At 47.5% G+C, this 25055-nt stretch overlaps 2 protein-coding genes across 2 annotated transcripts in view; one reads left to right on the forward strand and one right to left on the reverse strand.

Annotated features, from left to right (window-relative positions):
- DPP7 (dipeptidyl peptidase 7) overlaps positions 1-25055 on the forward strand; it is a 3316481-nt gene that overhangs the window by 2242065 nt on the left and 1049361 nt on the right. The window lies entirely within an intron of this gene.
- LOC138471873 (kelch-like protein 13) overlaps positions 1-25055 on the reverse strand; it is a 610358-nt gene that overhangs the window by 194301 nt on the left and 391002 nt on the right. Inside the window, exon 3 of the mRNA XM_069609732.1 lies at positions 8248-8408. Within this exon, the coding sequence (XP_069465833.1) occupies positions 8248-8408 (161 nt within the window). The remainder of the gene's footprint in view (positions 1-8247; positions 8409-25055) is intronic.

The raw sequence follows: 25055 nt of genomic DNA on the forward strand, positions 1-25055 counted from the left end.
AGCTCCGAGCCATGTTCTGGGCTCTCAGGTCGTTCCTCCCGTCCCTCAAGGGCAAGGTGGTGAGGATCTTCACCGACAACACCACCACGATGTTCTACATCCGGAAGCAGGGAGGCACCAGATCCCCAGCCCTATCCAAGGAGGCCCAGGATCTGTGGCACTGGGCCGTCGCCCAGGGGATGTTTCTGGTGCCCTTCCAACTGGCAGGAATAAAGAACACTATCGCAGACTCGCTCAGCAGGGAGCTGCGCTCGTGCCACGAGTTGGAGCTGCGGCAGGATCAGGTGGATCGGCTATTCCAGTGATGGGGCAGTCCCCAGATCGACATATTCGCGACGGCCGCGAACACCAAGTGCCAGAGGTTTTCCAGCAGGTTTCCCCAGCCGGGGATCATGGGCGATGCCTTCTCATTTCCCTGGGACGGCATGTTCCTTTGCGCGTTCCCGCCGTTGCCGTTGCTGCTGCGACTCATCAACCAACTCAAGAGGTCCCGGTGCAGGATGATCCTCGTCGCACCGGCATGGCCGAGACAGATCTGGTTCCCGGACCTTCTGGACTTGTCAGCGCCCCCCCTAGTCAAGCTGCCGACGGATGAGGATCTTCTCGCCAGAGAGGGAGGCGCCATCCTCCATCATGACCCAGGGTCGCTGAACTTGCAGGCCTGGCTCCTGCAGCACTAGAGTTTGGAGGGTACGATATCCCGGCGGACTGCAAGGGGGTGCTTGCAAAGGCCAGGGCGTCCTCAACTCTCAAGTGCTATGGACATAAGTGGAAGAGGTTTTCTGTCTGGTGCGGCGCACAGAAGATTAACCCTCTGCGGATTACGGCCCCTCAAGTGCCGCCGTACTTATTGTCGCTGGCCAAGGCGTGGCTGGCCCATGCCTCCATCATAATCCATCTGGCGGCTATCTCCCGCTACACCAGAACTCCGGGGCGCTCATCCCTGTGGTCCCATCGCCTGGTGAAGGAGTTCATGAAGGGACTGTTCCGATCTTTCCCGCTGGTGAAGGCTCCGGCCCTGGCGTGGGAGCTCAACGTGGTGCTGACCAGGCTCATGGGGCCGCCATTCGAGCCTCTGCATTCTGCACCGTTGAAGTTTCTGTCGTGGAAAACAGCGTTTCTTGTGGCCATCACCTCCGCACGACGAGTGGGAGAGATCCAGGCCCTCTCCTGGAAACCTCCATACCTGACTTTCCACGAGACGAGGGTGGTGCTGAGGAGGCACCCCTCCTTCATGCCAAAGGTGCCGTCGGACTTCCATCTCAATGAGCCCTTGGTTTTGCCTGTTTTCTTCCCGTCGTCTTTGTCGCTGCTCATGAGGACTTTGCACTCGCTGGATGTGACTAGAGCGCTGAAGTTCTACGTGGACCGCACAAAGAGTTTTCGGAAGACATCACAGCTGTTTGTGAACTTTGGACCTGTGAACCAAGGGAAGGCTCTCTCGAAGGCTTTCATTTCCAGTTGGCTTTCTGGCTGCATCATGCACTGTCACCGGTTGGCGAACCGACCGTTGCCCGACCGTCCGAGAGCCCATTCGACCAGAGCGATCGCTGCTACCACAGCGTTCCTATCTGGTGTGCCCCTGCTGGACAACTGCAGGGCTGCTACGTGGAGGTTGACGCACGCCTTCACGAGATTCTACTGCGTCGACCGGGATTCCAGGGAGGAGGCCAGAGTCGGCCAAGCAGTGCTGCGCAACCTGTTCGCCTGAAGGTGGGCCTGGTGTTACGCTCACCTGGCTCCCACAGGGGCGTCGATCGGACCCGGACAGCTGCGACCTCCTCCAACGTGAAGCGTAGTGCAGAGATGACAGACTGGACTGGACCGCCTAATCTCGTCTGCTTGACCCGTAGAAGTATTCTCCTTATGTTTGTAAATGATCAGCTCTCCATCCTGCGTGAAATGCAGGGGCGCTTAGATACCAGTTACTTCACTGGTTTGAAGGCGTTGGAAGAGTTCCGGATGAATATTAACTCCGAGGTTCCAGGCGTGAACCCGTAAGTATAAAGTTCAAAAGAGTTCAATATGTCCGATGTTCACTCTTGTACATTCCTTTCTTGTATTGCAGCTGGGTCCAAGGGAAGATTGTCTTGTGGCAGCTGATGGTGTTCAGGTAAGAGTCTGTATTACCCAACACTGTCCGGCGAAAGATGTGTGTGTTTAAATTGCTGGTTTCTCTCTCCTTACAGGTGCGGGGTAAGAAGTTGCGGTTTGTTACAGAATAATGCCTCCGGTTGTTAATCAGGTAAGTCTATGGTGGAGAGGTTGTATTTGTTGGCTCTCTCGGCTCACCTTATCTTTTATCCCCTAGATGGTGGAATTCGGCGAAGAAAATGATGGAGGCAGCGCCGGATCAAAAAATGCTGTGAGGACTGGTGAATATGTCGCGGCGCTGCAGCTGGCGATGCGACGCGTGTGTCCTTTTCAAGTTCGAAGACGCGATGGATCCGGAATTCAGGTAAGGATTGGAATAATATCTGTTTTCTAACCTTTCCTTCTTCTTTCTTCTATTGCTAGCAGCTCTGGATTCGAGTCCGGCGTGGCTGAAGACTGGATGCTGACTGCAGGCACGGTGAGCGTTACGCTGGTGGTTGCAGAATAACGCGAAGCATGTGCTGCTGTTCGGGCGTGGTTTAAATAGCCTCCAAAGTAGTTCCAGGTAAGAAGTCCCTAGAACCACACCCGAGTAAAAAATAGTCCCTGTAGTAAAATAGTCCCATCCAGGCCTCACGTTGGCTTGGATTCATTTGCAGCATGGTCTGCATGAGGTAAGTAAAGTCTATGAACCTGGCGCCCATGGCGCCAGGACTGATTTGTATTATGAGCCTGGCACCTAAGGCGCCAGGACTGAACCCAGACACCAGGGGCTGATGGGCTTGATCCAGATGCCCAGGGGTAGGCATCATGACACCTGGTGAGGAGGTAAGAGTGCTTAATGTTGAGTTGATGAAATGTTTAATGTTGAGCCTTGCCACCTCCCGTGGTTGTGCATGTGTGTACTGCTATGTGTTCTTGTATTCATGAGCATGTGCATCCATGCCAGACCCCATGCTGGAGATTGAACAAGTTACTTACCTGTAACTGTTGTTCTCCAGCATGGGTCTGGCATGGATTCACATGCGAACCCTCCCTCCTACCCCTCTGCGGCTCTTGATCCTACTGCCACTTTACGTGCTACCAAATCTGAGGATGGCTGCCAGGGGAGGCACTTAGGGAGAGGGCAGTCATTGGCTGGGGGCAGTATCACCCAGAGACCAGTGATTGGTTACTACTAAGAAAGACAGTTCAGAAACAAAACTGAAACTGATTTTTTCTTTACCGAGGATTCCCAGCCTGACGACGGGGAATATTCATGAGCATGTGAATCCATGCCAGACCCATGCTGGAGAACAACAGTTACAGGTAAGTAACTTGTTCCTTATCCAGTATATCTCCTTGCCTACTCACTCTCGCTCCTTGCAGGGTTCAAAATTGAGGGAAGCTGGGAGCTGTTTAGCTTTTTTGTATAGCCTAGAAGAGCCTGGTTAGCTTGACACCAACAGCTCCCAGGAGCTACATTTGTCTCACCAGGCCAACTGATGCCGAACAAAAGACCTAAGTGAATTTTGTGCATTTGGGGCAATCTATAAATTTACATTCAGACACATCTATACAACATTTAGAGTATAAGGGGTCGTAAATAATGGACGAAATTATATGTTTGCATCTTATTTTGAAGTTAGAGTTGTGGAACACTATGTACTAGCTCCTCGTTCATCAGTGGTAGCTTCTGGATACTGGTTAAGGCTGGTTACCGAGAAACTGCTTTTAGCTCCTGCTTATTCAATCATAATTTCGATCCCTGCTTTGCTTCAACCAGCACCCGCTCCTGTGATTACCCATACCCACGTAGATTATCCTGGTATGTACCCTCTTTCTGTTGAGTCTTAATCCACAGTGCATACTCTATTATATATCTATTGCTCTGTGCTCTCCTAAGAGACTCTTGACAGGCCCTGCTAAAGGGCCAATACCAACGTCAGTGACACTAATTGCTTAAAGTCCTCTGTGAATGCGTCTCTGTGTGTAAGAGCAATCAGGGGATGTGCACCTTTTAATTTGGGGTCCAGTTGCCCTGTGAAAAGCTGCGGAATGAGAGTTAAGCAGGGGGCTAGCAAGATCTGAACACCACTTTTGACCAAGGTGGTGGATTGGGGCTCCATTATCAAGTGTATCGTACAGTAGATTGTTTCTGTTTGTGTTGTGTGTTGTATGTCTGAGAGCTTTAATTAATGATGATGCTGGATCATTGCCTCATAATCTACACAGGCCTCACAAAAAAGGTTACCAGTGAGCTTCAAAAGCTTTCATATTAGGCTGCCAAAGTGTGTCTGAATTTGTAAAAAAGTATCGATCTTAAACCTGCCCTGCGTCATGTGACTCTGAAGTGCAATCATACATCCTAGCACTTCTGTGTTACACCTCTGACTTGCCATGATATGGCTTGTCACGGCCAGTTTATGTCACAGAACTACGAGTTTTTGCCATGACTTCAATCTTATGTCAATAAAATGAAACCATAGGTCTTGGCACTGCCCTCCTATGTCCTGATATGGGCAGCGGTGCTGCTATTTTATGCATAAGAACTATTATATGTCAATTAACAACCTTCAAATGGTTTGTTACTTTTATCATATGCCTTTGAAATGCCGTAATTTGCCTTTGCACTGTTATCATATACCCATAAAATGAAATCCTATGTGCCTCAAACCAGTTTGGTGGTGGGCGGAATTACCATTACTGCTGTGTTATCCGGTAGTATATCCGTTGAATCATGAATAGGTGGGTGCATGCACACCCCTTCGGCAGTAACGGTAATACTGCTGACAAACACAACACCAACAGTAATTGGGCCTCATTACACGGTAGGCGGTAAGTTACCGCCTTTACCGGCATGGTGCTAATAACGTGTCCGTGTAGGAAGTAGGCCACTAATAACGTGGCATCACGAGTACGCGTGCACGAGCTTAGCGCCATGCCGGTAAGGACCCTACCGCCATGCCGGTAAAGACCCCGTAAAGGCCCTTAGCGGCACTGAAGAAAGCGCTGATAGCACTTCCGCCCTCCCACAACACGGCATTAGCGGTGACCGCTATTAGCGGTCACCGTAAATAAGCGGAACCGGAAATAGCGTCATCGCACAGGAACGGGAAATAGCACGGCGGCCATCTTTAAAAACACAAAATCTTGCCATCCTCTGCCCCCAGGACCTGCATCCACACCAGAGCCTTACAAAATCCTTCACAGACCCAGTGACAATGCCCAAGGCAATTAAAAAAGGAGCAGAGTGGCAGCGCAAGGAGCGTTTTTCCAATGAAGAGCTTACAATGCTCACTGACACGCTTGCTGCCAAAGCAGAGGTGGTGTTCGCCAATGACATGCGGCGTGCCACCCTAATAAAAAAAAAAGGCGATCTGGGCAGAGGTGGCCCGTAAAGTCATTGTGGTGGGCACTGCTGGAGGAGCCCGGAAAACTTAGAAATAAAACCGCAGCTTTAAAAACTTTGCATTTATGTTTGCGGTCGCTTTTGAAGCGACCGCAAACATAAATACAACGTTATTGTGTTGGAAAACGCTGCGGTTTTTCTTTCCAAGTTTCTCAGGCTTCTCTGGCTCGGATGAGCCTGAGAAACTTGGAAAGAAAAACCGCAGCGTTTTCCAACACAACCGCGTTGTGTCTGCCTGAATCTGCTTTACCATATGGGGCTCTCGGGCTCCCCACGGGGAGCCCGAGAGCCCCAAATGGAAAAGCAGATTCAGGCAGAAACAACGCGGCATTGCGGAAAACAACCGCGTTGTTTCTACCTGAATCTGCTTTCCCATTTGGGGCTCTCGGGCTCCCCACGGGGAGCCCGAGAGCCCCAAATGGGAAAGCAGATTTAGGCAGACAACGCAGCATTTAGCATTTCCCATTTGGGGCTCTCGGGCTCCCCACGGGGAGCCCGAGAGCCCCAAATGGGAAATCAGCTGCAGGTAGAAACACTACGCGGCATGTAAACATAACCGCGTGTGTTTCTGCCTGCTGTGGCTTTCACTTTGGGTCTCCGCTGCTCCCCTGGGGGAGCACCGGAGACCCAAAGTGATAGCCACAGCAGGCAGAAACACACGCGGTTGTGTTGGAAAACGCTGCGGTTTTTCTTTCCAAGTTTCTCAGGCTCCTCGGAGGAGCCTGAGAAACTTGGAAAGAAAAACCGCAGCGTTTTCCAACACAATAACGTTGTATTTATGTTTGCGGTCGCTTCAAAAGCGACGGCAAACATAAATACAACGTTTTTAAAGCTGCGGTTTTATTTCTAAGTTTTCCGGGCTCCTCCAGCCCGGAAAACTTAGAAAAAAAAACGCAGCTAGTGCTTATTTTTTGTAAAAAAAATAAATAGCACTTACCGAGATTCAGCTGCAGCTTTCCTGCTCTGGTCTCCGGTCTGCGTCCTCCGAGTCCCGGCACTAATGAAGGGAAAGCCACCCAGCGGTAGACTTTGTTTACTACAGCTGGCTGGCTTTTCCTTCATTAGTGCCGCAAAAGCAAAAGCCAGCACAGGAGGGCCTCCATTTCACAAAATGGCTGCGCCCCTGTGCTTGCTTTTTCGAATTTTGAGCTTGAATAGCTCAAAATTTTACATAGGAAGTTTTAAAACGGAGGATGCTAGTATTTTTTTTTTTATGTGGCCTATTTATTTTTTAAATAAAATTTTTTACTAGACCATCCCTTTAATATGATGTAACCGTCATCTGAAAATAAAGTTAAAAAAATATACATATGCACATTTTATGATAATGCTGTTATATACTACAGCATAGAACACGATCACATCGCTACTGACAAATACTTATGCTAAAAATATTCAAATCCATATCAAAATACATAAGACAGAATAAAGTGCAAACCAGTGCATGGTAAAAAGGAAAGTGTGACTTCAAACAGATAAAACTGCAGAAAGAAATAGACCCACAAGTACCAAAAACATATCGGGAAACTATTTTTGACTATCGAACATATGGTTCATATGACCATATGTTGGATTGGTTCCTTTACTACATTGTTATCATTAGGAAACACAAATTGTTTCACGATATGTTCTTGGTACTTGTCTGTCTATTTCTTTCTTCAGTTTTGTCTGTTTGAGGTCTCGCTTTTCATAATTCGGCAGAGTGGTAAAAGTGGCGGTAATTCTGTTACCGCCACTTTATCCACTTACTGCCAAACTCGTAATGAGGCCCTGTGCCCTGACCCTGCCGTCATATGCATGTAAAGTGGAATTACATGTCCTGCCAGCCTAGTGGTGAGTAGGTGTAATTGCGGGTGTATATGTGATCATGGCATCATTCACTCTCGCCTCACTCGACTCACCCAGCCACCTCACCACTTTTGCCCCAATTGCACACATATTCACTCACTCACATCACTTATTATTTCACCTAATTTACTCACTAGCTATTAGAATTGTGGATGGTATGCACTCACCTCGCTCTCACACTAGTCTGGGGGTGCTATCTATTCAACTCACACGCTAGTTATTTATTGTGTAAATTGAAATGTGTGTGTGTGTCAGTTTCATGCTTGCCTGTATCTAAACTCCTTTGGCATCTGAATGAGAGTCAGATACTTGAAATATGTCTCCCAAACTGATGTATTCGCAGTTAGTCCCAATCTGTGAAAGAGAAAAAAAACTGGGGAAATTGAAGACGGTGATTCATGAACTACATTACAATCTCTGAATAGATAGAACATTCTTCTGTCATTTTCCACAAACAAGGACATCGTTTCTGTAATGGACATGCTTTATGCCTGGTTTGGAAAATACCAGATATAGGTATTATTCATGATTTACTCCTTATAAGAGGTACGTTGTAAATTCACCATTGTCTTTTCTCCTGAATTATTGCAAGGCAATCAGTACACATGGGTCCACAAATAGTTCGTTGTGAAAGTAGCAAAGCAGCAAATCATGATACAGGATTATGGGCCTATTTTTATCTGTCGAGTTTTTGTTCTATTCTTACTCTGATCCTCAAGTATGAATTTGAACCTCTCATGCATAAACTACCCCCTCAGTTATTCACAACCCTGTTTTCAAACTTGAATGGATTTTTGCTTTTTGTGTTGTATTTTCAGTTCTTTTATATTTGAAACTTTACTGTCCCATTTTATTAATTGAGAAAAATTAAACAGATAGATGAGAAAGCACTGACTGTGTTTAAATGTACCTACAGCATTTAACGTGCGCCCTCCGATGCAGAAGATCTTGCCACCTATACTTGCCATCCCATGGTCACAACGGGATAATGTCATCGGACTGTTAACAACCCATCTCCGGAGTCGTGGCAGATAGCTGTATACGTCATTAATAGCTTTGCCTGTAGAAAATCCTCCTTTAAAAAAGAACATTACGTTTGTCATTTGCAGTATTTGAAAAACACATCGCAGACAATTATATCACGTAAATTGTTTTGAATTACCTCTTTCTCCTAGCATCATACGAACAATAACTTAGATTGGTGCCTACATAATTGGGTCATCACCCATTTATAGAATGAATGAAAACATTCTTCCTAATTCGACAAGACGAGGATTGAGACGCCAATGTAAATCATACATTTGGCTACACATTAGTGATATGTACCACTATTTACTATACATTACCTACACATCGTGGATCTATGTTATCATTTCAAGATTCCCAGAAAGAGCCTGAGTGGGAGGGATACTATGGGCACAATGCAAAACCTAGAAACTACAGAAATTAGCGTGTTTTTGTTAGCGAAACACAACCTTAATTCTCCCTCAGTCCCACCAAGCACTGCTCCTGAATTAACCCATGACATCTCATCAACATTGTGACATTGCATATGAAACTGTAGATGTCATGAACACGGAATTGCCCCTTGGATGCTGAGTACAGGGCATTTCCTCTCACATTACAATCATGACATAAGCACAGCACCTTCATCCTCTGCAGTAAGCACAGACCAGAGTGTATTGTCATATCATGTTGGTGATGTGCATGGGATATAGCCTGCTGCTCATTACACCTACAAGCAGTACCCAAAGGGCATGGCTTAAGACCATGCATGCACTACCCCTTCTTACTCTACATTAAAGACATTTCCTGTGGCTCTTCCCTGTGAGTTCTATGCATGAAGCATGACCTATGTTTATGCTTCAGGTTGTTAGCCCCCTTCATGGGGCCGCTTCGCGCACATCAAATGACTACACAGGAGCCCTTGTACGCTCCAACCTTCACTTTATTCCTCCATAACGTTTCTGCCTTCCCTCCTCCCTTGACCCTCCCTTTCCTCCCACTTCCCGCTCCCTCCCATAGTCTTGGGCTCCCCTCTTAAAGGGGCTCTGTCCTTTTTCCCTTACAACACAGGTGCACTGCCTTCTCCACTGTGGCAATGCTTTATGCATACTGTTTGTGGGGCAAAACCTGGGACTGTCCCAGGCACCCTACCTTTCCATACTGTTGGTACTTCATCCTCTACATTACTTGTACCTTTACTCCCTTCACAGTACCATGCCTATAAAGCCCCCAAACCATTGATGATGTCATCACTGATTACAAAGGAGATGACATAAGTGATGTAATCAATGATGCGATCTGTGAAGTCCTGCATTTCATCGTGAGTAGTGCGAGGCAGGGTGAGTCGTAGTAGCATTGATAACCGTAATTTGTTAATTTCAATTTAATTTTTTTTATTTGGTCTCTATGACAAGTCAAGTGCCACATAGGGGGCCTGTGGCAGAGGACATGTAGATTCTGGTTCACAGGGGAACAACCCCTCAACAGAACCCCTCCCTGTGTGAGACTACAGAAAATAGAACACTTCATGGTGTGTCAAGCATGACTTCCCTTAGTAGAGCCGCATGAGGGGAATGCGCCAGGGGTCAGAAACACCAAGTACAGCAGTGTGAGTGAGATTTTGCAAGGGACAATGTGAAGTTATCAAGTGCATCTGTTTTGCTGAACACAATCTGTGAGCCATCTTGCTGATTGGAAGAATTTCTCACAAGATGGTGTGCATGTTGGGGAGCGATCAAAGGCACTGAAAAATAGAAGAGTGCTGATTTGCAAATATAGGGCAGCAAACATGCACGTGCAGGCAGGGTCATCTTAAGTACTTTTGGAGCCTGGATCACGGACACCTTTGGAGCCCCCCCCCACCAAACAAAAATAAGGGATCCGAGTGGCTGTTTGCGCACCCCTCGTCGGGATCACCGCCCATAGCTGATAGGCTGCCTCACAGCGATCAATATAAGCATGAGCACTCCCTTTTAGTCCCATTGCCCTCTTCTTTCTTGCTGTAATCAGAATAATAAACACGTAGCATTTCAAGGGAAACATTAGCAGTCCGTGATTAGGATTCATGTGTTCTAGCATAGGTACAGCACACTTTGCATCAATAGTGCCACGAGGAAGGTATACCAGCCATAGTATAAAAGCAAAAAACATAGATCGTATGAAAAAAGTGCACATGATCCAGCATAGCCAGACGACTGCGATTAGCGGCCTCACAGAATGCAAAAGTGCTCAAGCATGGATACAGAAGAGCAATTGGAAACAAAGAGAAAGCTACAAATACCATAGGATACATAGTGGATGAAGATTAGAATCTACCAGGAAGGTGTCCGTGTCCAGATGGACTGAGATTAGAAGAGGGACATGGTTTTCAGGTATCGTTGCCATCAGAAAGAAAATAGATTTAGAAAAATGGGCTCCTCGTGGAGACCCTATTCTGTCCAGGAAAGCTACTTATGAAGCAAGGATAAACTTGAATAGTTCGGGGAATTCACTCATGCACTCTCCTTTTCCCTGTCACCGTAGCAGGTAAATAAACACTCAATCTGTTGTACTCAAGTGTGGCAGATTCTTGTTTTATTTATGAAGTCTCATGGATCAGCGTGACATAAGGTACAAAATCAAACATCACAGAGTTTTCCAGTATTGATCATACAGGGAGAAAAAACACAAGGACATGAACAATAATTGATCCAAATGCTTGTGTATCAAACAAGGAGTGAGTCCTTCACTGTCACCATCTGGTGGACAGTATTGTACAGAAGACAAGTGAACATTTTTAACAAAAACAATACAACAAGTAACAAGTTATTCTTCCAGACACAGTGACGATACACTGCAGTTAAAAGGTGCGTCTACACCGGGGTGTTTCAGTCGCCTTATAGGGGCTGAATATGCCTCATATCTGACACGGCCTTCGACATTGCAAATCTTTATATGTCCAACTACGAGAAGAACAATGTATTCACTGAAGAAAATCCTTTCCTAGGGAACATCTCCCTCTGGAAACGTCATATAGACAACATCATAATCGTATGGAATGGCTCACCCCTTGGGCTGCAGGATTTTCAACGATGGATAAATTTACGGAGTCCCCACATTAAATTTACCATACATTGGGACCATCACCAGATTGACTGCTTAGATCTCCACATATACAGAACAGGAGACCATTTGAAGACAGAATTATTCCGAAAACCGACCGACCGCAACAGCCTACTCCATTTCCAAAGTTACCACCTGATGGGTTTAAAATACAATCTGCCATACGGCCAGTTTCTACGCATCCGTAAGAATTGCACGGAAATTGAGATGTACAGAAAACATGCCGATGACCTACAGCCTCGAATGAAAGAAAGGGGCTACCCCGAAAATCCATCAGACAAGCCAACAAAAGAGCGAGACACACCGAGAGAGATCTGCCTTGAGAAAAGACCTAAGAAGGAGTTGGGGAGGCTAGTATGCGTTACCACATTTGGACCATTAAGCCATCTGATACAAAAAAACATAAAGAAAAACTGGCACTTGGTAAAGCAGCCAGGTACACTAAATAAAACACCATGCTTTGCTTTTAAAAAGAATAAGAATTTAAAGGACTCTCTGGTGCACACTTTTATAGAACCACTCCCACGAGTGGATAACATGTGGAATCTACCCCCACTCGTGGGGCATTATAAATGCAGCAAGTGTGTGGCCTGTCCGCTCACATTACAAAATAAATCTTTTGAGCACAAGACAATAAAATGGACAATGAAGGACCATACAAATTGCAACACAAAGGGCGTTATTTACATAATAAAATGCCTGTGTGGACTACTGTATGTAGGGAAGACCATCCGTCCCATCAAGATGCGCATTTCTGAACACCGTTCATGCATAAGGAATAAGATAGCTGACAAGCCCCTGGTCGAGCATTTTAGCAAGAAGAACCACAAAGAAACAGACTTAAGATGGTTTGTTCTGCAAAAGGTGACACTCGCCAAGCGGGGGGGAGACATAAACAGGATTTTAACACAACTCGAGCAACGATGGGTACATAAATTGGACACCGGGCAGGCTGGACTTAACATTTCCATTGAATGGAAATCTTTCCTGTGAGTCCTTTTAGATGGTTTAGCTGTCACTTTCCATAGCTCACCACCCTTTGCATCCAAATGTGATGATGTACACTGCCGTGGCAATGATTTCTTTAAATACCTATAGATATGATGGCTCCAGGTGCAGGCTTACATACCATGTCCTGATATCGCAGCATTTATTACCTGGATTCAATTGTACGCTGTTGTGTCATGATGCCTACCCCCGGGGAACCAGACCAGGTCCAGCAACCGCGGAAGCAGGCATCAAGTTGTTTTGAGTAAGCCCAAAAGTGTTTGGGTGCGGTCCTGGCGCCTATGGCGCCAGGCTCATATGGAGAGTCAGTCCTGGCGCCACAGGCGCCAGGCACATAGAGTATAACTTACCTGATGCAAACCATGCTGCAAGTTTACCTGGGGCAGACCATGCTGCAGAGCTCCAAGCCAAATGAGGCTTGGAAAGGACTATTTTACCTAGGGACTATTTTTTACTCGGGTGGGACTGGGGAAGAATACTTACCTGGGACTACTTTGGAGGCTATTTAAACCACGCCCGAAGAGCAGCACACGCTTCGCGTTATTCTGCATCCAGCAGCGTAACGCTCACCGTGTCTGCAAGCCTGCATCCAGTCTTCTGCCACGCCCCCCTCGAGTCTGCTGCTCCTAGAAAAAGGGAGGAACAGAAGGAGAAAGGTTAGAATAAGAGCAAATCTTCGATCCTTACCTGAATTCCGGATCCACCGCACCTTCGAGCTGGAAGAAAGAAGCATTTACGCACGCCGCCTCGCCTGCTGCAGCGCCGCGCTGAACTCACCGACCTTCACAGCATCCTCATGATCCACTGCATCCTTCTGCACATTCCTGCCGCATTCTGGCACCTAAGGGGAACATAAGAACAGCAAAGGTGAGCCAAGGAAATAAACAGAGGCAATAGTAACTACCCCCATAGACTTACCTGATTACCGCCGGGGGTACTATTCCTCTTCACGGGTCGGCGCAGTCTCCATTGCATCCTCGCTGCACCCCGGCCCCTAAGGGGAACAAAAGGACGACAAGGTGAGACAACGGGACAAATAAGGGGAACTCTTCTCACCGCAATAGACTTACCTGATTTTACCGCCGGAGGCATATTTCCCCGAACTTCATATTTTCTCGCCACACCTGAATAAGGGAAGAAGCAGCTTACATTCTGGCCTTTTTCTATTGAACTGTGTAGGATAAGCCAAATCCTTACCTGAACTTCATCAGCTACCACGAGGAACTCTTCGCTGGGGTCAAGCTGCAAACTGCAAGGAATCGGACAAGAGTGAAAGTCAGACATGTGAACTCTTACTAAATACATATTTTTTGGAGTCAATATTGTTCTGGGACTCACCGATTCCTTCGAGCCAGTGAAGCAACTGGTTATCAACGCGCCCCTGCGCTCAATGCAGGATGGAGAGCTCATCTTTTTAAACCATCAGAAGAATATTTCTACGGGCCAAGCAAACGAAGCTAGGTGGGCCAGTCCAGTCCGTCATCTCGGCCCTACGTGTCACAATGGTGGATACCGCAGCTGTCCAGTTCAGATTGACGCCTCTGTGGGAGCCAGGTGAGCGTAACAGTTGTTATATGTGCTCCCTTTTTCCACTGATCCACATGCACTACCTTGCTGTGCTACTTTTTTGTAAGTGGCCTGTGTTGAATAATTTACACTATGCCAATTTGGGATGAAGCACCCTGTATAGATATTGTCATCCAGGTCCATCAGTCATGATTTACTGTGCTTCTACCTTGCGTCTACTATAATGTGTCAAATACAATGTATAGCTACGATCTGTTTTTCCAATGGTATGAGTCACAAGCAAACCGTGTTTTTGTTCCTTGTGTCTTCCACAACATGTCAGACATAATGTATAACCATGAGTGAATTGTACTTCCATGTTGCGTGTGAGACACAATGGGCCTCATTACACGGTAGGCGGTAGGGATTTACCGTTACCGGTAAGGGATTACCGGTATCGGTAAATCCCCTCCCCAAGTACGACCCGGACATACCGCTATTAGCGGCACCGCTAAGTACGGTGGCACTATTAGCGGCAAGTCCGTGAGCGCGCGCCCCCTCAGTCCGGAAATAGCGGCATAGTGCTAATATCACGCCATCACGAGCCATGCGGACATGGCAATACCGGCATGTAGTAGACCCAAAAACCCCTTACCGGCAAGGCGCTAAAACCGGCATCGCGAACCACACGTTAAAAGAGCACAGCAGTGTTCCTACCTGCCACAGGTTGACAAAATCAGCACAGGTGGAGGCAATGGAGACTGGCAGCACAAAAGAGCACACCACACCCCTTCCCACACCCATTCCCACACCAAGATGGATTCAATACTAGCAGCATTACATGGGCTAGAGGACATGATTGCAGTGCAGCAGCTACAACAACAGGCAGCACAGAGGAGACGCAGGAGGAGGAGGAGGAGGGCAAGACAGGCACAGCAAGCACCACCAGTGCACCTAGTGATACCACAGAGGCAGCCACCAATTCCCAGGATCAGAGCCAGTCCAGTCAACCTAACCCCTGAGCAGATACACACCCTGTACCGTCTGGACCGGGATACCATCACCACCATTGTAGACATGATATACAACGACATCGTGAGTCTCATTGACATCCGTACTGCCATCCCCCCTCTACTGAAGGTGGTAACTGTGCTCCACTTCTTGGCCACAGGCACCTACCAGCATACGGTAGGTCAGATGCATGGCATATCATAACCAGTATTCTCACGCACACTGAACCAGGTGCTCGATGCCCTCCTGAAGCACACAAGTCAACACATATACATGCCACGGACTGCCCAGGAGATCTCCAACACCAAAGTTGGCTTCCATTCACTGGCAGGCATCCCAAGTTGCATCGGGGCCATCGACTGTACCCATGTAGAACTGGTGGTCCCACATGCCAATGAGGTAGTGTACCGTAACAGAAATCAATACCACTCCATCAACGTCCAAATGGTATGTGACTCCAATAAGATCATCACACATTGCTGTGCCCGATATCCCGGTTCAACCCATGATGCAATGGTCCTGCGGAACTCGACAATACCACGATACATGGAGCGACATGCTGGACAACATTCGTGGCTACTTGGTGAGTAGCAGGCCAACCACATGCCAGTGTGATGTGATTGTGAGTGGGGGGGGTAGATGCATACTCCAACTGCGCGTGATTGGGGGGGGGGGGGATGCATACTCCAACTGGGCGTGATTGGGGGGGGGGATGCATACTCAAACTGGGCGTGAACTGGCGTCAGGAGAATAATGGACATACGTATTTGCATCACTGTACAGTGAGGCAGCCCACAATGGACCAGACACAAAACCACATGCTAGAAGTGAGTGCCACGACAAACATATCTATCCATTACGCCAAACAGGCCATTCCAAACAACATGCACACCGCACAACACACCATTCCCCCCATTACACAAATCAGCAACATGCATATAAAAATCACATCTGAAATGTACGCTGAACAACATCAGAAATTATCCGCGCACATGAGTGCATACAAATGGATCTCCTGTAGCCATTGTAGTGAGCCACACCCGTACCCCACCACTGAATTGCCATTGAACAGCATGGGGACATCAACTAAGGAATGGCAGTGTACTAGCAGTGTGGCACTAACGTTGCCAGGGCCAGGAAACACAAATTACTTAAACTCAGGCGGGACATGGCAATCCCTGACGTATGCATGCATGGTGCATGTCCACTTGCAAGGACCACCTCACCTTCCCACATTGCAGTTACCCTGATTGCCATGCGTGCTTGGATCAGTGGATGTTGTTGAAAATGCTATGTTTGTTTGTGTGATATGTGCAGGCTCCACTTTATGTAGACACTTACACATACCCATTGTTGCACCCATGCAGGTGATGCAGGTTATCCCCTGAAGAGGTGGCTCCTTACCCCTGTGCGGAACCCACAGAACAGGCACGAAGAGGACTACAATCATGCACACACCCGTACCCGCGTGGTGATCGAGCAGACATTCGGCCTATTGAAGGAACGCTTCCAGTGCCTCAGCAGGTCGGGCGGGGCACTCCTGTGCGGGCATGAGAAGGTGGCCAAGATCACCATGGCATGTGTCATGCTGCACAATATGTGTATCAGACGGAATGTGCCAATGCCCCCTGACATTGAACTGCAACCACCGTCTGAGGATGATGACGGGGATGAGGATGGAGGAGAGGGGGCTGCAGGTCATGCAGGTGGCGATGCCCATGAGGGACGTGCTGTGCGGCAGCACCTGATAGACCATTGTTTCTGATGCACATGGATTAGGAGGGTGCAATTGATGTGGAGCTCAGGGCACGGGGTGTATGGAGGATATTAACCCAGTGCACCCTTCAACAATAAAGCACACATACACAAGAATCAATGTCCAGTCATGTGATTATCCATGCCATTACGTGTGTATTGAGCATTATGTCATTCAAACGTGCATGTACACTCCACCCCAAACACCCTCACCCCCCTCCCCCCACAACTCCACCAAACACCCTCACTCCCCTCCCCCCACAACTCCACCAAACACCCTCACCCCCCTGCCCCCACAACACCACCAAACACCCTCACCCACCTCCCCCCACAACTCCACCAAACATGGTGTGCACATCAGTGCTGCATTAGTCTCCAAGTGTCAACAGTGACAGGCTGGCCCTACTTCCCTTCTCCACCACCAACATTGGGGGGTTGAGAGTCTGACCGCCGCAAGGACCGGCTGGACCTGCGCAGGATGGTTGTTTGGTCAGAGCTAGTAGACGAGGGGGTGGCTGGTTGATCTGCTCCCTGTGTGTGACGCATGCTCTCCATCGCCTCAGCAATGCGCGTTAGGACCTGCCTCACAGCGGCCATCTCGTCACATAGGCGCGTCGTGTTGCTGTCCAAGGCAGCTTTCATGTCCCTTGATAACCCCCGGATCTCCTCCCTGGTCGAGGCAGCCTCGCTCACTTGCCGGGCAACCAGGGCATTGAGCTCCTCCTGGCGCTGTCGTATCAGGCTCATGCTGTCGTCTGCGGCCCTGCCCCTGTTACTCCTCGGCGCAGCTTGCTGCTTGTGGCCGACATCAGGTGAGCTTGCCACGGGACTGAATGACCCATCCATTGAATCTCTGGCATGCACCTCATGGATGCTGCCATTGGATGTGTTGCATGGGCTGTGGTGTGGGGACAGCTGGGTGTACGCTGCCCTTCCGGTGTCAGACATGGGTCGTCCACATCACTAATGGGTGCCGTGGCTGCTGCTTCCCCGACGGAGCTATTGGCTGCGGACGGCGTGCCTTCTGGCACTGGCTCCTGAGTGGTGGGGTGGGTGGTGTGGGTGCTACCACAGTGTCGGATGGCATTTCGACCCTTGGTGTGGTCGGTGCGTGTGTGGCTTGTGAACCCTGGGCCACTCCAGATTTCCCAGTGCCCCTCGATGTACTGGGCCTGGTGCCTGCATCCTTTCCCTTGGCCTGCTTTTTGGGTGGTGGGGCCTGCATTGCAGAGTCCAGCTCCTCACTGTCAGAATGTGAACCTGTGGGGGAGCAAGACAGGGATAGCATCAGTGATGGGTCAACGTGCATCATGCATATGTTGTTGTTGCTGCAGTCCTTTGGATTTGGACATCTAGTTTGGACATGCAGGTTGCTGGCCAGATGGGTGGGTCATCCGGACATGAGTCAGGGTGACACGTGTGTGAGGTGCTGCATGCATGTGGTTGTGTGGGAATATGCACGGCATATATGCAGGGTTGTGTACATGTGTGTGTGATGACCCCATCCATTAGCTAATTCCCATTTCACATTTGGGGGAGGAACTCATGCTTTGCATTGCAGTGTTTTGCGTGGACACTCAACTCCGTCTGACGTTGTTGCCACAGCGCACTCCATTCGGCCCACTCCCTCGATGGATTCGATGCCAATGGTGCTGGCACATGTCTCCTCCCACTCCTGCATCTTCATCGGGGATCCTCCTCCGCCTCCTGTGCCCATGGCCAGATTCCTGTTGGCCGATAATATAAGGCGTACACGGAGGCGCAGATCATCCCACCGCTTGCGCACGTCCTTTACGGTGCGGGGGTGGAGCCCACCGCACTGACTTTCTGCGCCACCTCAGCCCAGATCTCCTTTTTTCTCAGGAGTGCAGGGCGCCGCATGTCGCTAGCAAACACTACGTCTGCATTTGCAGCAAGGGTGTCTGCCAGAATTTTCAATTTGTCGTTTGAAAAGCGTTCTTTGCGCTGGCGCGCATCAGCTTTCTTTAGGGCCTTGGGCATTGTTTGTTATTGTGGGAAGTGGTATTGCCAGTTGTGGTGTTGCTGCAGGTCCTGAGTGCAGGGGATGGCAATGGATTGTGTTTTAAAGATGGCCGCCGTGCTCTTTCCCGTTCCTGTGCGATGACACTATTTCCGGTTCCGGTGTTTTACGGTGACCGCTAATAGCAGTGACCGCTAATAGCGGTGACCGCTAAATGCATGCAGCATGAGGGCGGAGGTGCTATCAGCACTTTGGTCGGAGACGGAAAGGTGCTTTTGCGCCAGGGCGGTAGGGTCATTTACCGGCATGGCCCTATGCGCGTGTCCGCTTACTCGTAATGGAACACTATTAGCGGTCTCCTGCGAGGGCGGACACGCTAATAGCGCCATGCCAGTAATTCGCATTTTTTACCGCCTACCGTGTAATGAGGCCCAATGTATAGTTAAGATCTGTTTTCAATGATACGTTTTTAAACACACATTTGCATGTATAGGCCTTCACATGTTTTTTAAAATTGATTTATGCAAGTTCCGTACAACATGTACGGCATTGTCGCAATTTAGAACTGGTTCCCTCATTTGGTAACGGTTGCCCTGACAACCGAAATAAACTTCATGGCCCAACGGCACCACAATACTAAGATCCACTAGGGGATCGACCAAAATTGCTTCTCTAACGATTTCGGTTCCCAAAAAGGCACCCGCCTTCTGTTTTAGTCTAGATGCGACTCCGGACACCATTTAAAGATGGCCGCTGGTATAAAAACACTCGAGACCTAGCAACGGCGTTAGCAACGCTATGCTTCTTGGTCTACGAGCTACAAGCCCACTAAGTGACTCAGCATTTCCTGCAGAGCTCTTCACTTGTCACACGCTGCCCATGAGCGCAGAGACAATAGAGGTATTTAGCGAATACAGGATGCAGACCCAAACATTTGATCTGGTTACTAACTGCATGCCTTCTCATAGGACATCATTTCCGTCCGAGGCCAGCACAGATCATTTTCAAAAGACCACAGCCTCAATTAAGAGGTAAGCTTAATTTAGTAAACAGTGACCATATACGCTTGCACAAAGCTCCATTGTGTTTTTTGGTTTGCAAGTATATATGAACTGAGGAGACTTCACTAAAATGTCACCCCTCTAATTTTTGGGCAATAGGAGCCCATTGGGACCTTCACGGATGAGATTGTGTCCCTTTCAAGTACCTGTGGCTATTCAATCCCATAGGTAAACTGTGTTTTCTGATAATTTCACTGACACAGTTAATGATTTGTTCAATGCCTAATAATGACCACTTGAGCACTCCCCTGATTATATTTCCATTTCCCTGTTCACAGCACTCAACGAGCATCCATCTCATACAGTCCCCCATCCTGAAGAAGGCTGTGTCAGATATGAGACATATTCAGCCCCTATAAGACGGCTGAAACACCCCGGTGTAGACGAACCTTTTACCTGCAGTGTATCGTCACTGTGTCTGGAAGAATAACTTGTTACTTGTTGTATTGTTTTTGTTAAAAATGTTCACTTGTCTTCTGTACGATACTGTCCACCAGATGGTGACAGTGAAGGACTCACTCCTTGTTTGATACAAAAGCATTTGGATCAATTATTGTTCATGCCCTTGTGTTTTTTCTCCCTGTATGATCAATACTGGAAAACTCTGTGATGTTTGATTTTGTACCTTATCTCACGCTCATCAATGCGAATTCACAAAAAATCAAGAATCTACCACACTTGGGTACAACAGATTGAGTGTTTATTTAACTGCTACGGTGATAGGGAAAAGGAGAGTGCATGAGTGAATTCCCCGACCTATTCAAGTTTATCCTTGTTTCATCAGAGAGCAAAGACAAGTGACAATGGAGTTCAATACACCAAAGATCACTTTTATTATAGAGGAAGCGACACAATAGCCTGTGAAACTATGGGTGAGGCTTTTTTTAAAATCATGCTCTGAGAACGAAATCACTCTGAAGGGTGACAATTTTGAAAGGTTTAGGGAATGGTATTGTTGACAGGTTAGGCAATATGAGATTAAATTAGATGAGGATCACACGTTGGTTAAGAGGTTACGCTGGGAAATGCGCCCACTCTGCAATTTCAAAATGTACCACTTTCCTTTCCAGTTCTTACCATGAACTAAAATAATCCAATTTTATGGAACTTACTTGGATAGTACACAAATGACATAACACAACGTGACAATTTTTAAAAACAAAATGTTATAGACACATATTATGCAAAATCGGAATGATTCTAGCTTTATTGTCTCCATCATCAAGGGAAGGATAAAGTACCAGCATTCTAATTAATGTGATCTTAAGAGATTTTATGTGGGTTTTTCTTTTGTATGTTAAACCTTCAAATATGCCCAAAACACAGGCTTTTGATATAGTTATTTTTATACGTGCAGATAAACCTTTGCATTGTACAAAAAAGCAAACCTCTTTTGAGGCCTGCGATAGGTGGTCCGCTTTCTTCTGTCTAGAACCTCTTCCACTCAAATGGCCTATGTAAAAAAAAAGATTAGGTAATGAGCTAAACAATGCCACCAGCATGTAAGAAGGCAAATATTTTCAGGGAAGACATCACAGTGCTGTCACTGATATAATATGATTTGTCCAGGATAGCTGTATCTTTTGCTGGAAAAGCTAGGATACATGAATTAATGCTTTGGTTCCAGAGTCATGAAGTTAGTACTTTATGATCATCATTAGAGGTGGTTGCCTAGGATTTACAACCACCTGTCTGAAGAAACTGATTTCCAGCCCTTCACCATACTGATGCTATGTTTTGTTTTATAGCAAGCATTATCTGGTGCAGCTAGATTGCTAATAATAGCACCAGATGTGCTACAAAACAAACTTTATATACATGCAGGTTTATCACCTTCATACATGGGAAAGGCTGTGACGGCCTTATAGGAAAATAGTTCTGTAATCTTGAATATGAACACTGATCTCCTACTCCTACGCTGATGACACTCAGATCATCGTCCGGCTTGATGTCTCTCAATCGGACAAAGGCTTCTCGGCTTGGGGGTTGTCTGGTGGCGGTTGCGGGCTGGATGGGCAGCAACTAGCTGAAATTGAATGGGAAGAAAACAGAAGTCCTGTTGGTTGGCTCTTCTTCCCTTTCTTCTTCTTGTCCAGTTTTTGGATTTCTTCATTTTGGCCCCAGGAGCTTGGCCCGCTACCCACCCCAGCATCTGTGGTGAAAAACGTTGGGTTCAAATTCTCCACATCTTTATCTAATGAGGCTTTGGTCAGTGCTATCTGTCAGACTGGCCACTTTCATTTAAAAATCTTGCAGAAAATCTTGCCCTTTCTTCCTTTCCATCTTCGGGCACCGGTTGTTGTAGCTCTTGTCCTGAGCCGAATCGACTACTGTAACTCCCTTTTGCTAGCACAACCACTCTATCTCACTAAACGTCTTCAGCATCCTCAAAACCTGGCAGCTCGGGTGGTTACTGATACCCCCTATGAGTTTCATATTTCCCCCATGTTTCGCTCACTGCATTGTTTGACTGTCTCTAAACGCATTTCATTTAAGTCGCTTTGCATAGTGCTCTGGGCATTCTATGGACTGGTCGCAGAGTACTTTCAGGACAAGTTTACACCACGCTGCCCCGCTTGTTCTCTGCGCTCTCAGAATTCCTGGTTGATCCTGGTCCCTCAGTTTCACATAGTCAGATTTGGGGGCCGCTCCTTTTCTGTCTCTGCAGCCAGGGTATGGAACTCTATAACACCTACCGTTAGCGGCATGGAAAATCATCTTCACTTTAGACGTCTGTTAAAAATGTACTTGTTTTTGTCACTTCTGTTTTTGGGTTCTGGTCGTTCTGTTGGTTGGTATCTTAGCACCAAGTTGCCTCTGGTGTTGGGGTGCTTTACAAGTGTATCATAACATCTCTGCAATGAGTGCTTAACACACTGAGGTATCTTCTGAACCATCGCAGCACTCAAATGTATCAATATGCATTTCAACCTCGGATATTGCACATGGTCAATACGATCCCCGCAAAAAGGTGAGAATGCTACAGGAGTTCTGCTTTAGTGAATGCGCAAACTATGTATACTGCAGTGAACACAGAAAGCATTGCAGAATGAATTAACAGGAAATAGGTTTATGCCCTGTTCATCACAGAAACATGGTTTAGCCCATCTTCCTCACATGTTTTCGACGCCCTCCTACCACAAGGCTACTGCATCCAATGTGCTGACCGGCCAGGAAGGGCAGAAGCCGGAGTGGCAATCATCCACAGGAGTGATTGGCCATGCTCCACCATCCCCTTTCCCAGAATATGCTTATTTGAATCAGTCACCTGCCAGTTCCCTCTATCACACAAGGAATCCATTACCTTCCACCTCATCTTGTGACTTTTTCATTGCTGACATCTCTAACTTACTCTCTTCTGCCAAATTAGCACATTCCAGTAATGTCTTTATGGGTGATTTTAACATCCCTGAGTCACAGGCTGACAACCACACTCGAAGCACGCTTTTCGCACTGACCGCTTCCATGGAACTTAAGCAAATTGTTCTCTCCCCCACACACAGCAAAGGCAACACTCTAGACTTAGACTTCACATCATCCCCCTACATCATCCCCCTACATCATCTGTGCAGAGCCTATCCCACTTGACTGGTCTGACCTGCCTGCCATCCCATTATGAGTCACCCACTCGACTATGGCTCACAAAGGTCAGGCTAACCGCCCCCTCACTCAACGCTGCTCATTCAAAACCTTTCCGGCTAATGAGCTGGAAGCAAACTTTGCAGACTTCCCCATTACAGGGAATGCCTTGGGCCTCCTAGAATTATTCAGGAGCTCTGCTATGAAACTGGTGGACACTCATGCCCAGCCTAAAATCCAGCTTGGCAAAGACCAAACTATGCACCCCATGGTACACCACCGAGCTAGCCTCCAACAAATTCTCAATCAGAGCCCTAGAGAAATGGTGGTGCAAAAACCATAACCCGGGACACTTCACAAACCTCAAATCTCTCTGCGCAAACTATAGGATTCCGATTATCGAGGCCAAAGCTACTTAATACTCCACCACCATTGCGGCAGCCTGAAACAAAAGCAAAACCCTCTTTGAAGTAGTAAAGCATTGTACCAAACCCTCAGCCCCACCCTGAGGTACCAGACACTCCAGAGAAATGCGATGGAATAAACACATTTTTTATTGAAAAAATAGACAAAATCCGAGAGACCATCAAATCAACGTCTCAGTCATGTTCCAACGTCCATAGAAACTGTGGAGAAGGTGGAGAGTCGACTATTAGGCTGCCCCATCACGTTTCACCCTAACGTGCAGCTCTGGTCTAGTTCTCTCCTTCCGTGCACACACAGCAGCATTTAACCAGCTTGCTCCGCCCTCCACATTGCGTTGCAAATCTCCACATTAGTTCCAACACTGTGTTTGTATTTCCTTCTGCGTTTCTCTCACAGCCTTTCTACTGCCTTGCATTCTGCTGTTTTCAGGCTTCGGTCTGCTCTTTCACCAGCTGCATCTTTTCTGGGGAATCCTCTACTGCCTTTGCCTTTGGGCTCCTGCTGCCTCTTCCCCGCTGGACTTCAGCTGCCATTGGGGGCCTGTCTGCTTTCTTGATACCTTTTTCCCGTTCTGGTTTTTGCTGCCTTAATGCCTTTTTGCTGCTCTGTACTTGCTTGCTAGGCTTTCTGTGCTCCTTCCATATATTCCATTTGTATTTTGCCTCTGTTATTGGATTCCGGCATATCCTGCTCTTCCCTGAATGAGTATCTTCTCTTCTCTCATTACCTGGATATGTTTATTGCTCCTCTTGAGTATTCCTCTAAATTCTAATCATACTTCAGCGCATCCTTTTGGAAATTGGATTACAGTGACACCATCCTGAAATTATATCCTCAACACACCACAGATTGGGGATTTGTATGCCTAAAGCTTAATCCCCAACCTTGGGCTGTTCCAGAGGTTTAGCCCTTCTTTGCACTGGATCCCATTCCGGCGACCTCCAGGAGCAGACCCTATCTCTTCAAGAAGAAAGGGACTTCCCGGCAAGACTCCAAGGACCAGGATCCTGAAGATGCCGGACAGTCTGACGTAACGTCATCCTCAGGGGAGAGTGAAGGGGATTTTGGGGCCAAACCTGACACTCTCACAGCATTAGCATCCCCTGCACCCCGGCATGCACACTGCACCCCTGGACCGAATTCTCTCATCTCTTTCCCCGGATCTCCTAAAAAGGATGCCTCTCTCAAACCTACTTCTTACTCTGACGATATCATTCCGACCTCCATCATTAAACAATTGATGGGCCCAGGGGTCAATAGGCTGCTCAGCATCATCAATGCCTCCCTC

This window comes from Ambystoma mexicanum, chromosome 8 (assembly GCF_040938575.1).
Source record: "Ambystoma mexicanum isolate Mex_15411 chromosome 8, UKY_AmexF1_1, whole genome shotgun sequence".
NCBI classification, from domain to species: domain Eukaryota; kingdom Metazoa; phylum Chordata; class Amphibia; order Caudata; family Ambystomatidae; genus Ambystoma; species Ambystoma mexicanum.